Raw genomic sequence first — 15,789 nt, 5'->3', positions numbered from 1 at the left:
TCCAAACCCTCAACACACCCTCCCTCTCCCCTCAATTAAATGAAGTGGACCCTCTGATTACGTATGATGACATCTGACCAGGTTCCACTTGCAGGGCAAAGGGCGAGGAAGGAAGGAAGGAATTCTTCCCAGAAATTGGCCACTCGTTTGTCCCTCAACGACTGTTTCCAGCCACCGGTAGCTTGTGGGTGCTTTATATGCGCTTCAGTCAATTATGAGTGCATGTCTACTGATATTACATATATAATTATTAATATACGCCTACTGTATGATAGCTAGTCAATTATTTATCTAACTAACGTTAGCCTTCCTAGCTGGAACTTCTGAAGAAGCTAACCAAACAAAAACATCATTACTTTACGAGATGTGTTTATGCGTTAGTAGCACAATTTCAGTCAATCAACAAATCAACCAATCATCAACCAACAAATCAACCAATCCGCCATCATCAATCAATCAACCAATCATCCATCATCAACCAATCATCCATAATCAATCAACCAATCATCCATAATCAATCAACCAATCATCCATCATCAATCAATCAACCAATCATCATCCATCATCAATCAATCAACCAATCATCCATCATCAATCAACCAATCTACCAATCATTCATCATCAATCAACCATCATCAATCAACCAATCAACCAATCATCCATCATCAATCAATCAATAAATAAACCAATCAGCCATCATCAATCAACCAATCAGCCAATCATCAATCAGTCAATCAACCAATCAGCCATCATCAATCAGTCAATCAACCAATCGACCAATCATCCATCATCAATCAGTCAATCAATGAATTAAACCAGATACCTCACTCCTCTGCTAGTCTAAACAGGATGATAGAGGACAGATAGTCAAGTTATTATTGTGTAAAATGAAAACACCTTAACTTAATCAAATATTTGAAAAAGAGTATTGAATAGGGCCCTTTATTTGAGGCAGTCAAAGTGGTGTACCTACTACCTACTACCATACCCCATTCAAAATCCTTCTTTAACCCATAAGAGTCTCAGCTCTGTCTACGCTATATGAAATAGTTTTAAGAAGGTCATACCAAGGATCATTTTGCTATTTGGCTTTGAATTTTATGACCCCTTATTAAAGTATCAACAAAAATTTCAAAAATAATATTTGATGAAAAAATATTTTTGTCCGTCCTGCTATTAGCCAATACAAACACATTGAATAACAGATTCACAACATTAAACGACAGAGTCCCCCCCCAAAAAAATCTAAAGGAAGTTTGTTGTGAAGTGTCAAATTAAAATCAAATCAAAATGTATTTATAAAGCCCTTTTTATATCAGCAGATGTCTCAAAGTGCTGTACAGAAACCCAGCCTAAAACCCCAAACAGCAAGCAATGCAGGTGTAGACGCAAGGTGGCTGGGAACTCCCTAGAAAGGCCAGAACCTAGGAAGAAACCTAGAGAGGAACCAGGGGGCTGTCCAGTACTCCTTATTTTTGGCACTAAACAGTCTCCATATATGAGGGAAAGGGGGATACCTCGTCAGTTGCACAACTGAATACCTTCAACTGAAATGTGTCTTCCACATTTGTTTTATTTGAACCTTCATTTAACTAGGCAAGTCAATTAAGAACAAATTCTTATTTACAATGACGGCCTACCCTGGCCAAACCTGGACAACACTGGGCCGTATCCTATCTAAATCTCCCTATGGTACTCCCAATGACGGCCTACCCTGGCCAAACCTGGACAACGCTGGGCCGTATCCTATCTAAATCTCCCTATGGTATTCCCAATGACGGCCTACCCTGGCCAAACCTGGACAACGCTGGGCCGTATCCTATCTAAATCTCCCTATGGTACTCCCAATGACGGCCTACCCTGGCCAAACCTGGGCCAATTGTGCACCACACTATGGGACTCCCAATCACAGCCAAATGTGCTACAGCCTGGATTCGAACCAGGGACTGCAGTGACGCCTCTTGCACTGAGATGCAGTGCCTTAGACCGCTGCACCACTCAGGAGCCCCACCCCTCTGAATCAGAGAGGTAAGGGGGGCTGCCTTAATCCCAGAGAACAGTGGGTTAACTGCCTTGCTCAGGGGAACAGTGGGTTAACTGCCTTGCTCAGGGTAACAGTGGGTTAACTGCCTTGCTCAGGGTAACAGTGGGTTAACTGCCTTGCTCAGGGTAACAGTGGGTTAACTGCCTTGCTCAGGGTAACAGTGGGTTAACTGCCTTGCTCAGGGGAACAGTGGGTTAACTGCCTTGCTCAGGGGAACAGTGGGTTAACTGCCTTGCTCAGGGGAACAGTGGGTTAACTGCCTTGCTCAGGGGAACAGTGGGTTAACTGCCTTGCTCAGGGGAACAGTGGGTTAACTGCCTTGTTCAGGGGAACAGTGGGTTAACTGTCTTGTTCAGGGGAACAGTGGGTTAACTGCCTTGCTCAGGGGAACAGTGGGTTAACTGCCTTGCTCAGGGGAACAGTGGGTTAACTGCCTTGCTCAGGGTAACAGTAGGTTAACTGCCTTGCTCAGGGTAACAGTGGGTTAACTGCCTTGCTCAGGGGAACAGTGGGTTAACTGCCTTGCTCAGGGGAACAGTGGGTTAACTGCCTTGCTCAGGGTAACAGTGGGTTACTGCCTTGCTCAGGGGAGCAGTGGGTTACTGCCTTGCTCAGGGTAACAGTGGGTTACTGCCTTGCTCAGGGGAGCAGTGGGTTACTGCCTTGCTCAGGGGAACAGTGGGTTAACTGCCTTGCTCAGGGGAACAGTGGGTTAACTGCCTTGCTCAGGGGAACAGTGGGTTAACTGCCTTGCTCAGGGGAACAGTGGGTTAACTGTCTTGTTCAGGGGAACAGTGGGTTAACTGCCTTGTTCAGGGGATCAGTGGGTTAACTGCCTTGTTCAGGGGAACAGTGGGTTAACTGCCTTGTTCAGGGGAACAGTGGGTTAACTGCCTTGTTCAGGGGAACAGTGGGTTAACTGTCTTGTTCAGGGGAACAGTGGGTTAACTGCCTTGTTAAGGGGAACAGTGGGTTAACTGCCTTGTTAAGGGGAACAGTGGGTTAACTGCCTTGTTCAGGGGCAGAACAACATATTTTTACCTTGTCTGCTCTGGGATTAGATCCAGCAACCTTTCCAGTACTTCTATTCATTTTCCCGACAGTTACAGGGGACTTTCAGACTAGTCTTGTGAGGTAGGTGGGCGTCCTAGAGCAAAACAGGTAAATACAATCAATAGATAAAAATACAGATATCTTAAATTGACGGAGTTTTATGTAAATGTTTTTATTATGCAAATTGTGTTCCTTATGGTTTGTCCACTCAGTGTTGATGTGTCCCCTTGTGGTCTTGTGTGTTTTCTGACTACATCCATACATAGTGTGGGCGTGATGATGTTCTCCGACGTCAGTCAATGACAGCTGGCTGTCAGAAAGCCCTAGACACACAGAGAGAGAGAGAACTGTCAGTATACGGTAGTAGTTACTATCCTTCCGATTGAACACCGTACATTCATTTGGCTTGGCGAACAATCTCACGAATCAGCGACACAAAAGAGGCGCTGTAACTCTGTCCGTGACCCGAGCCCAGGCCATGGACGAACAGGCAGGGCCCGGGGTTTTCTTCAACAACAACTCTATCTTATCGGGCGGTGGGAAAGGACTGCTACCGGAGGGCGACGCAGCGGAGGCAGCTAGGTCACCGTACAGTATCCCGGGGATCCTACACTTCCTGCAACACGAATGGGCCCGCTTCGACGTGGAGAAGGTGCAATGGGAGTTGCAACGCGCCGAATTACAGGTGAATAACTTTGATATTTTGTATATTCACTTTTTTGAAAGGCTGTTTTTGGTGAAATGGCAGGTTTGTCCAATGGTCTTATCAGGATAGCTACATAGCTATTCAATGCATAAATGGGATTGTTTTAGTTAGCATTAGCTAGCGTGCATTGTCTGGTTGGTTAGCACATGCTAAGTAGCCATTCTGTCTTGACAAGCTACTAGTTAGTTAATTAGTTGAGTCGTGAGGACAACTCTAGCTTGTCTAGCTGCATGTAGTTAGTTCTGGATGAGGTGTAATTTACTTGCTATTTTAGTTCTTTTTCAAAGACTTGCTATTGTTAGTTAGCTAATCTGTTGTGTCTAGTGCCTTAAAATTGGATGTTTATTTGAGTAGCAAACTCACTAGCAGGTTAGTAACTGGCATCTGGCATGGCAAAGCTGATGAAACCTCCCAAGAGTGACTAACCAGGTAGTCGGCTAACTAATGTTATAGCAACAATCTAGCAAACCAACTGGTTAGCGAGTCAATCTGCTCCCTCTGCTGTTGTCTTGGAAAATACAGGCATTGAAGCTGCTGAAACCTGTGATGGTATAAAGTTAATAACGTATTACATTGCCTGTACCTGAGTGATGCTACTCCCCAATGAACACACTCCACACATTTATACAGTGGCCATCTGAAGGTGGAGGAAGGACAGAACAATCTGTAGGGGCGGCAGGGTAGCCTAGTGGTTAGAGTGTTGGACTAGTGACCGGAAGGTTGCAAGTTCAAACCCCCGAGCTGACAAGGTACAAATCTGTCGTTCTGCCCCTGAACGGGCAGTTAACCACTGTTCCCAGGCCGTCATTGAGAATAAGAATTTGTTCTTAACTGACTTGCCTGGTTAAATAAAGGTTAAAAAAAAAGGGGACACAGATGTTTCCTGTGTAATGGGTTTTCCTCCTTCCTGCCCCCGACATCTTTTCCTCCTTCCTGCCCCTGACATCTTTTCCCCCTTCCTGCCCCCCGACATCCTTTCCCCCTTCCTGCCCCTGACATCTTTTCCTCCTTCCTGCCCCTGACATCCTTTCCCCCTTCCTGCCCCTGACATCTTTTCCTCCTTCCTGCCCCTGACATCCTTTCCCCCTTCCTGCCCCTGACATCCTTTCCCCCTTCCTGCCCCTGACATCCTTTCCCCCTTCCTGCCCCTGACATCCTTTCCCCCTTCCTGCCCCTGACATCCTTTCCCCCTTCCTGCCCCTGACATCTTTTCCTCCTTCCTGCCCCTGACATCTTTTCCTCCTTCCTGCCCCTGACATCCTTTCCCCCTTCCTGCCCCTGACATCTTTTCCTCCTTCCTGCCCCTGACATCCTTTCCCCTTCCTGCCCCTGACATCCTTTCCCCCTTCCTGCCCCTGACATCCTTTCCCCCTTCCTGCCCCTGACATCCTTTCCCCTTCCTGCCCCTGACATCCTTTCCCCCTTCCTGCCCCTGACATCTTTTCCTCCTTCCTGCCCCTGACATCCTTTCCCCCTTCCTGCCCCTGACATCCTTTCCCCCTTCCTGCCCCTGACATCTTTTCCTCCTTCCTGCCCCCGACATCTTTTCCCCCTTCCTGCCCCTGACATCCTTTCCCCCTTCCTGCCTCTGACATCCTTTCCCCTTCCTGCCCCTGACATCCTTTCCCCCTTCCTGCCCCTGACATACTTTCCCCCTTCCTGCCCCTGACATCCTTTCCCCCTTCCTGCCCCTGACATCTTTTCCCCTTCCTGCCCCTGACATCTTTTCCCCCTTCCTGCCCCTGACATCCTTTCCCCTTCCTGCCCCTGACATCCTTTCCCCCTTCCTGCCCCTGACATCTTTTCCCCCTTCCTGCCCCTGACATCTTTTCCCCCTTCCTGCCCCCCGACATCCTTTCCCCCTTCCTGCCCCCCGACATCTTTTCCTCCTTCCTGCCCCCCGACATCTTTTCCCCCTTCCTGCCCCCGACATCTTTTCCCCCTTCCTGCCCCCGACATCTTTTCCCCCTTCCTGCCCCGACATCTTTTCCCCCTTCCTGCCCCCGACATCCTTTCCCCCTTCCTGCCCCCCGACATCTTTTCCCCCTTCCTGCCCCTGACATCCTTTCCCCCTTCCTGCCCCTGACATCCTTTCCCCCTTCCTGCCCCTGACATCCTTTCCCCTTCCTGCCCCTGACATCCTTTCCCCTTCCTGCCCCTGACATCCTTTCCCCCTTCCTGCCCCTGACATCCTTTCCCCTTCCTGCCCCTGACATCCTTCCCCCTTCCTGCCCCTGACATCCTTTCCCCCTTCCTGCCCCTGACATCTTTTCCTCCTTCCTGCCCCCGACATCTTTTCCCCCTTCCTGCCCCTGACATCCTTTCCCCCTTCCTGCCTCTGACATCCTTTCCCCCTTCCTGCCCCTGACATCCTTTCCCCCTTCCTGCCCCTGACATCCTTTCCCCCTTCCTGCCCCTGACATCCTTTCCCCCTTCCTGCCCCTGACATCTTTTCCCCTTCCTGCCCCTGACATCTTTTCCCCTTCCTGCCCCTGACATCCTTTCCCCCTTCCTGCCCCTGACATCCTTTCCCCTTCCTGCCCCTGACATCTTTTCCCCCTTCCTGCCCCTGACATCTTTTCCCCCTTCCTGCCCCCCGACATCCTTTCCCCTTCCTGCCCCCGACATCTTTTCCTCCTTCCTGCCCCCCGACATCTTTTCCCCCTTCCTGCCCCCGACATCTTTCCCCCTTCCTGCCCCCGACATCTTTTCCCCCTTCCTGCCCCCCGACATCTTTTCCCCCTTCCTGCCCCCGACATCCTTTCCCCCTTCCTGCCCCCCGACATCTTTTCCCCCTTCCTGCCCCTGACATCCTTTCCCCCTTCCTGCCCCTGACATCCTTTCCCCCTTCCTGCCCCTGACATCCTTTCCCCCTTCCTGCCCCTGACATCTTTTCCCCCTTCCTGCCCCTGACATCCTTTCCCCCTTCCTGCCCCTGACATCCTTTCCCCCTTCCTGCCCCTGACATCTTTTCCCCCTTCCTGCCCCCCGACATCTTTTCCTCCTTCCTGCCCCCCGACATCCTGAGTTCAGTTGTCATTCTTATGCTCTGAACAAGGCTCAGCTGGCACTAAGGACATACGCTCATGGACATACTGTTGTTTTGCAGCAGGCGCCAGGGATGGCGCCGGAGGAGGTGGCTGCCATTTTACGGGATGCTAACCAATTGTTCTATTGTGTAATGTGCTTTGACGTTATTTGTAACTTATTTTGTACATAATGTTGCTGCCACCGTCTCTTATAACCGAAAAGAGCTTCTGGGAATCAGAACAGAGATTACTCACCTCAAACTAGATGAAGGTTTTTTCTTTAACGAGTTGGACGTGAAGGATTTACTTGAGGATTTACCTTTGCCTGAGGTAGAGTATCTCATGACAAGATGTAGACCACACTATTGACCGCATTGTTTTCATCTATATTTTTCATATCTGTCTATTTACCACCACAGACCGATGCTGGCACTAAGACGGCACTCAACCAACTCTATAAGGCCATAAGCAAACAAGAAAATGCTCATCCAGAGACGGCGCTCCTAGTGGCCGGGGACTTTAATGCAGGGGACCTTAAATACGTTTTACCTCATTTCTACCAGCATGTTAAATGTGCAACCAAAAAAACTCTAGACCACCTTTGCTCCACACAGAGACGCATACAAAGCTCTCCCTTGCCCTCCATTTGGCAAATCTGCCGCAGCGCCAGACGGATTACCGGAAGTGTACTCCGAGCATTTGCCGACCAACTGGCAAGTGTGTCTATTGACATTTTTAACCTGTCTCTGAGTCTCTAATACCAACATGTTTCAAGCAGACCACCATAGTCCCTCTGCCAGGACAACAACCTCTCCCTCAACGTGATCAAGACAAAGGAGATAATCACGTTCTACAGGAAACGCGGGCCGAACAGGCCCCCATTAACATCGACGGGGCTGTAGTGGAGCGGGCCGAACGGGCCCCCATTAACATCGACGGGGCTGTAGTGGAGCGGGCCGAACCGGCCCCCATTAACATCGACGGGGCTGTAGTGGAGCGGGCCGAACGGGCCCCCATTAACATCGACGGGGTTGTAGAGGAGCGGGCCGAACGGGCCCCCATTAACATTGACGGGGCTGTAGTGGAGCGGGCCGAACGGGCCCCCATTAACATCGACGGGGTTGTAGAGGAGCGGGCCGAACGGGCCCCCATTAACATTGACGGGGCTGTAGTGGAGCGGGCCGAACGGGCCCCCATTAACATCGACGGGGCTGTAGTGGAGCGGGCCGAACGGGCCCCCATTAACATCGACGGGGCTGTAGTGGAGCGGGCCGAACGGGCCCCCATTAACATCGACGGGGCTGTAGTGGAGCGGGCCGAACCGCCCCCCATTAACATCGACAGGGCTGTAGTGGAGCGGGTCGAGAGTTTCAAGTTCCTTGGTGTCCACATCACCGATGTTGTTGATCCAATTTAGGAAAAAAGGGCATTCAAACATCTTGCTGTAATTTTTACGCATTCTCCACATTAACCCCTAGGAAACATACATTTTAGGAAGAGTCTTATTGGTTCCAAACCGATTCCATTTAAGAATGATGGAGGCCACTGTGTTCCTTGGGACCTTCAATGCTGCAGAAATGTTTTGGTACCATTTCCCAGATCTGTGCCTTGACACAATCCTGTCTCGGAGCTCTACGGAAAATTCCTTCTACCTCGTTACTTGGTTTTGTTGTGACATGCACTGTCGACTGTGGGACCTTATATAGACAGGTGTGTGCCTTTCCAAATCATGTCACATCAATATAATTTACCTTAGGGGATTTCAACCAAGTTGAAGAAACATCTCAAGGATGATCAATGGAAACAGGATGCACCTGAGCTCAATTTTGAGTCTCATAGCAAAGGGTCTGAATTTACTTTTTTATTTGTAATTAATTTACCAAAAATTCAAACTGTTTTCACTGTCATTATGGGGTATTGTGTGTAGCTTAATGAGGAAAATGTTTTATTGAATCCATTTTAGAATACGGCTGTAACATAACAAAATGTGGAACAAGTCTAGGTCTGAATACTTTCCGAAGGCCCTGTAGGTTGATAGGTTATCGTTTCCTCTTACCTGGTTGTAAGAAACTAGTGAATCCACATGATCCCAGTGTGACATCATTACCGAGTCATCAACTCTCTATCACCGCTTAGCCGGTGGAGGTTTGGATGATCCATCTTTCACAGGCCATAGTTATCTACTGGCATGGTGGATGATCTGTCTTCACAGGAGTCGATGCTAATGCTAGGCCATAGTTATCTACTGGCATATGGTGGATGATCTGTCTTCACAGGAGTCGATGCTAATGCTAGGCCATAGTTATCTACTGGCATATGGTGGATGATCTGTCTTCACAGGAGTCGATGCTAATGCTAGGCCATAGTTATCTACTGGCATGGTGGATGATCTGTCTTCACAGGAGTCGATGCTAATGCTAGGCCATAGTTATCTATTGGCATGGTGGATGATCTGTCTTCACAGGAGTCGATGCTAATGCTAGGCCATAGTTATCTACTGGCATATGGTGGATGATCTGTCTTCACAGGAGTCGATGCTAATGCTAGGCCATAGTTATCTACTGGCATGGTGGATGATCTGTCTTCACAGGAGTCGATGCTAATGCTAGGCCATAGTTATCTACTGGCATGGTGGATGATCTGTCTATCTGATTCTAATTGTTATTTCATAGTTTTGATGTCTTTACTACTATTCTACAATGTAGAAAATAGTAAAAATAAAGAAAAACCCCTGAAGTAGGTGATTACAAACTTTTGACCAGTACTGTACATGTACTGTACATGCCCTGATCATATTGTGCAACAGCTAATGAAGCATGTGAGACTGCAGATCAATCTTCACCTGGAGGGGAAGCAGCAGCTCCTCTGTGCTTGTGGAAAACACTGCCTATATTGGCATTTCTCACACATAATGTTCAAATAATCTAGAAGCAACTTTTTTTTCAGCTTCAAAATCAATTTTAGATACTTTTGGATGATGTCACATGGCCTTTTATTGTCCCCGGCACAAGGTGCACCTGTGTAATGATCATGCTGTTTAATGGGCTTCTTGATATGTCACACCTGTCAGGTGGATGGCTTATTTTGGCAAAGGAGAAATGCTCACGAACAGGGATGGAAACAAATCTGTGAACAAAACTGGAGAGAAATAAGCTTTTTGTCCATATGGAACATTTTTATATATATTATTTTAGCTCCTGAAACATGGAACCAAAACTATGTTTTTAGTTTTGTTCAGTGTGGCTACCTACCTACCCCTCTACCTACACCTACCCCTTCCTCACCCCTTAATAACCCCTCAAGCTCTGGCCTAATGCAACTGCTTTACCTCAGTGGACTGAGAGACCCTTATCCTCTGGCCTAATGCAACTGCTTTACCTCAGTGGACTGAGAGACCCTTATCCTCTGGCCTGACGCAACTGCTTTACCTCAGTGGACGGAGAGACCCTTATCCTCTGGCCTGATGCAACTGCTTTAACTCAGTGGACGGAGAGACCCTTATCCTCTGGCCTGATGCAACTGCTTTACCTCAGTGGACTGAGAGACCCTTATCCTCTTGCCTAATGCAACTGCTTTACCTCAGTGGACTGAGAGACCCTTATCCTCTGGCCTGAACAAGCAGTCAGTCAGCCAGTGAGGACTTTGTTGTTAACGTTGTTAATAAAACGCTTCCTGTTTTAAAAAATGATAAAAATGATGGCCCATTTAAAAAATGGATGGACTGCATGGACTGAGACAGGAGAGAGAGTTATGGCCCCTGAGTTGTACCTGGCTGTAAATGTTTAGTCTCTCCTGCTCTGTGGTAGGACTGGAAGGGTATTGTTCTGTGTAGTCTCATATAGGTAGCTACATGTATACTAAGTAGGTAGAGACAATGTGTACCTCTGACTCCCTCAACACCTTATTCATATAAGAAAACACAGACCCATCCAATATAGGCTCTAGCTACGCACAGTATTGAACACAAAGAACCTGGCTGGCTGACTGGATGGATGGCTGACTGGATGGATGGATGGCTGGCTGACTGGATGGATGGCTAGCTGACTGGATGGCTAGCTGGATGGCTGGCTGACTGGGTGGCTGGCTGACTGGATGTCTAGCTGACTGGATTGCTAGCTGGCTGACTGGATTGCTAGCTGGCTGACTGGATGGCTAGTTGGCTGACTGGCTAGCTGACTGGCTAGCTGACTGGATGGCTGACTGGATGGATGGATGGCTGGCTGACTGGATGGATGGCTGACTGACTGACTGACTGGATGGATGGCTGACTGGATGGCTAGCTGACTGGATGGATGGCTGGATTGCTAGCTGACTGGATTGCTAGCTGGATAGTTAGCTGACTGGATGGCTAGCTGGATGATTGGTAGCTGACTGGATGGCTAGCTGGATGATGGCTAGCCATCTGTGGCATTTCAAGATCTCTTAAATATGTCCACAGTTTCAGCCCCCCTCAGGTTCTCTGGCAGGCTATTCCAGAGGCTGGGGGCAAAGTAACTAGAGGCTGTCTTTCCATGCCTCTTGGTCCCCCTCAGGTTCTCTGGCAGGCTATTCCAGAGGCTGGGGGCAAAGTAACTAGAGGCTGTCTCTCCATGCCTCTTGGTCCTAGGCTTTGGGATAGTTAAAACGCTGTCTCTCCATACCTCTTGGTCCCAGGCTTTGGGATAGTTAAAAGGCTGTCTCTCCATGCCTCTTGGTCCTAGGCTTTGGGATAGTTAAAACGCTGTCTCTCCGTGCCTCTTGGTCCCAGGCTTTGGGATAGTTAAAACGCTGTCTCTCCGTGCCTCTTGGTCCTAGGCTTTGGGATAGTTAAAAGGCTGTCTCTCCATGCCTCTTGGTCCTAGGCTTTGGGATAGTTAAAACGCTGTCTCTCCATACCTCTTGGTCCCAGGCTTTGGGATAGTTAAAACGCTGTCTCTCCATACCTCTTGGTCCTAGGCTTTGGGATAGTTAAAACGCTGTCTCTCCGTGCCTCTTGGTCCTAGGCTTTGGGATAGTTAAAACGCTGTCTCTCCGTGCCTCTTGGTCCCAGGCTTTGGGATAGTTAAAACGCTGTCTCTCCGTGCCTCTTGGTCCCAGGCTTTGGGATAGTTAAAACGCTGTCTCTCCGTGCCTCTTGGTCCTAGGCTTTGGGATAGTTAAAACGCTGTCTCTCCGTGCCTCTTGGTCCCAGGCTTTGGGATAGTTAAAAAGCTGTCTCTCCGTGCCTCTTGGTCCCAGGCTTTGGGATAGTTAAAAGGCTGTCTCTCCGTGCCTCTTGGTCCCAGGCTTTGGGATAGTTAAAAAGCTGTCTCTCCGTGCCTCTTGGTCCCAGGCTTTGGGATAGTTAAAAGGCTGTCTCTCCATGCCTCTTGGTCCCAGGCTTTGGGATAGTTAAAACGCTGTCTCTCCATGCCTCTTGGTCCCAGGCTTTGGGATAGTTAAAACGCTGTCTCTCCGTGCCTCTTGGTCCTAGGCTTTGGGATAGTTAAAACGCTGTCTCTCCGTGCCTCTTGGTCCTAGCCTTTGGGATAGTTAAAACGCTGTCTCTCCGTGCCTCTTGGTCCCAGGCTTTGGGATAGTTAAAACGCTGTCTCTCCATGCCTCTTGGTCCCAGGCTTTGGGATTTTTGGTCCTTTACCACTTTACCTAAGGCTGTCTCTGTGTTGGCTCTAGGATCATTTACCACTAAGGCTGTCTCTGTGTTGTGGTGGGTATGAAAACCAATTTTTCAAAAATACAGTTCACACTTAAATGATTTAGCTGTGTGAACACCAATTTCTCCAGAAGTTTGATTCAGAATGGAAGGCTGGAGATTGAAGAAAGATGCTAAGAGCTTTTCTTACAGAAGGTGTTTCACCATAGCAGTTTTTAGTGAGGTGGGGAAAGTGCCCGTGAACAGGGAGGGATTAACAATAGCTTGAACTTCTTCAGATATGCAATTAAAAAGATTTTTGAAGAAGGTGGTGGGGATAGGATTGAGTAGGCAGGTAGAGGGCTTAGGTTGTGATATCACTTTCCTGAGTATGTCTGTGTCAACCATTGAAATAAATCCACAGTGCCTTTGTGTGGTAGGCTAGGGCTCATATCATCAAACTTCTCATCAGGTCTTGACTGATACCCAGCCTTGTGTTGGTTGTCTTATCTCTGAAATATGCCACAAACTTCCATGTGGAGGAACATTCACAGGTTTGAGAGGGTATGATTTATCAGGCCATCAATGTTGGAGAAGAGCACTCTCAAATTATTCTGATTTACTAGTGATCAAGTACGAAAAACGAGCCCATCTGGCATTTCTAATTGCCATACAGTCAAAAGTTTTAGAACGCCTTTTCATTCAAGGGTTTTTCTTTATTTTCACTATTTTCTACATTGTAGAATAATAGTGAAGACGACATCAAAACTATGAAATAACACATATGGAATCATGTAGTAACCAAAAAAAATCTAAATGTATTTTATATTTGAGATTCTTCAAAGTAGCCACCCTTCAAATGCCAACCGAATTATCTCCCAAGAGAGTCCTGGTTGGTTATTGTCACAGCCGTGTATATCCCCCCTCAAGCTGATACCACGACGGCCCTCAAGGAACTTCACTGGAATTTATGCAAACTGGAAACCAGATGTTATGAGACTGCATTTATTGTACCTGGGTATTTTAACAAAGCAACTTTGAGAACAAGACTACCTAAATTCATATTGACTGTAGCACTCTCGCCGGTAAAACACTGGATCACTGCTCATATAACTTCCGCGATGCATACAAGGCCCTGCCTTCCTTTCGGCATATCTGACCACGATTCCATTTTGCTTCTCCCTTCCTATAGGTAGAAACTCAAAGAGGAAGTACCTGTGCTATGGACTATTCCGCTGGTCTGGCCAATTGGAATTCCACAGTTCAAGATAGTTTTGATCACGCGGACTGGGACATGTTCCGGGTAGCCTCAGAGAATAATATCGACGTATACGCTGAATCGGTGAGTGAGTTTATAAGGAAGTGTGTAAGAGATGTTGTACCCACTGTGACTAAAACCCTAATCAGAAACCGTGGATAGATGGTGGCATTCGTGCAAAACTGAAAGTGAGAACCACTGCATTTAACCCTGGCAAGATGACTGGTGATATGTCTGAACATAAACAATGTAGTTATTCCCTCCAAGGCAATCGAACAGGCACAATGCCAGTACAGGGACAAGGTGGAGTCGGAACTCAACAGTTCAGACACGAGATGTATGTGGCAGGGTCTACAGACAATCACGGACAACAAAAGGAAAACCAGCCATGTCGCGGACACCGTCTTGCTTCCAGACCAACTAAACACCTTTGCCCGCTTTGAGGATAACACAGTGCCACCGACGCGGCCTGCTCCCAAGGACTGTGGGCTCTCCTTCTCCATGCCCGATATGAGTAAGACATTTAAACATTTTAATCCTCACAAGGCTGCCAGCCCAGACGGCATCCTTAGCCGCATCCTCAGAATGCTATTAATTGACTACAGTTAAGCGTTCAACACCATAGTGCCCTCAAAGCTCATCACTAAGCTAAGGGCCCTGGGACTTAACACCTCCCTCCGAAAATGGATCCTGGACTTCCTGATGGGCCACCCCCAGGTGGTAAGGGTCGGTAACAACACATCCGCCACACTGATCCTCAACACGGGGGTCCCTCAGGGTTGTGTGCTCAGTCCCCTCCTGTACTCCCTGTTCACTCATGACTGCAAGGCACGACTCCAATACCATCATTAAGTTTGTTGATGACACAACAGTGGTAGGCCTGATCACGGACAATGACGAGACAGCCTATAGAGAGGAGGTCAGAGACCTGGCTGTGTGGTGCCAGGACAACAACCTCTCCCTCAACATGATCAAGAAAAAGATGATGATTGTGGTCTACAGGAAAAAGAGGAGCACGCCCCCATTCTCATCGACGGAGCAGGTTGAGAGCTTCAAGTTCCTTGGTGTCCACATCAACAACAAACTAACATGGTCCAAGCACACCAAGACAGCCGTGAAGAGTGCACGACAATACATATTCCCCCTCAGGAGACTGATAAGATTTGGCATGGGTCCTCAGATCCTCAAAAGGTTCTACAGCTGCACCATCGAGAGCATCCTGACTGGTTGCATCACTGCCTGGTATGGCAACTGCTCAACCACTGGGGCCAAGCTTCCTGCTATCCAGGACCTCGGTGTCAGAGGAAGTCTAGGTCCAAGTCTAGGTCCAAGAGGCTTCGAAACAGCATCTACACCCCCAAGTCAGAAGACTCCTGAACATCTAATCAAAGGGCTACCCAGACTATTTGCATTGCCCCCCTACACTGATGCTACTCTCTGTTATCTGTGCATAGTCACTTGTACATATTACCTCAATTATCTTGACTAACCGTTGGCCCCACACATTGACTGTACCGGTACCCCCTGTATATAGCCTCCACATTGACTCTGTACCGGTACCCCCTGTATATAGCCTCCACATTGACTCTGTACCGGTACCCCCTTGTATATAGGCTCCACATTGACTCTGTACCGGTACCCCCCTGTATATAGCCTCCACATTGACTCTGTACCGGTACCCCCTGTATATAGTCTCCACATTGACTGTACTGGTACCCCCTGTATATAGACTTGCTATTGTTATTTTACTGCGCTCTTTAATTATTACTTTTTATTTCATTTTTTTAACACCTGTTGTATTTGGCGCATATGACAAATACAATTTGATTTGTGTCTAGCTGTGGATAAAAACACTGGTGGGCTAGCACTGCTAGCATTAGCCTGCTACATTTTCATGATGGCTAACAGCTACATAACAGGAATGGGACACAAATTTGCGGAATCAAATCAAATCAAATTTTATTTGTCTCATACACATGGTTAGCAGATGTTAATGTGAGTGTAGCGAAATGCGTGTGCTTCTAGTTCCGACAGCCTCCACATCCGTAGCAATACAAACTTTAGATATGATTTTAAAACAATTGAATC

The 15,789-nt window shown here is 47.9% G+C and overlaps 1 protein-coding gene across 1 annotated transcript in view; it reads left to right on the top strand.

The window, feature by feature from the left end:
* The first annotated feature begins 3,373 nt into the window (after positions 1-3,373).
* The window catches only part of LOC135529397 (striatin-like), a 75,658-nt gene continuing 63,242 nt past the window's right edge, over positions 3,374-15,789 (top strand). The window contains exon 1 of the mRNA XM_064958165.1: positions 3,374-3,782. Coding sequence (XP_064814237.1) covers positions 3,576-3,782 — 207 coding nt within the window. The 5' untranslated portion in view covers positions 3,374-3,575. The remainder of the gene's footprint in view (positions 3,783-15,789) is intronic.

The sequence above is a fragment of the Oncorhynchus masou genome, unplaced genomic scaffold (genome assembly GCF_036934945.1).
Source record: "Oncorhynchus masou masou isolate Uvic2021 unplaced genomic scaffold, UVic_Omas_1.1 unplaced_scaffold_1159, whole genome shotgun sequence".
NCBI lineage: Eukaryota > Metazoa > Chordata > Actinopteri > Salmoniformes > Salmonidae > Oncorhynchus > Oncorhynchus masou.
The sequence above is the reverse complement of the archived record's forward strand: the minus strand, read 5'-3'. Positions and strand labels throughout refer to the sequence as shown.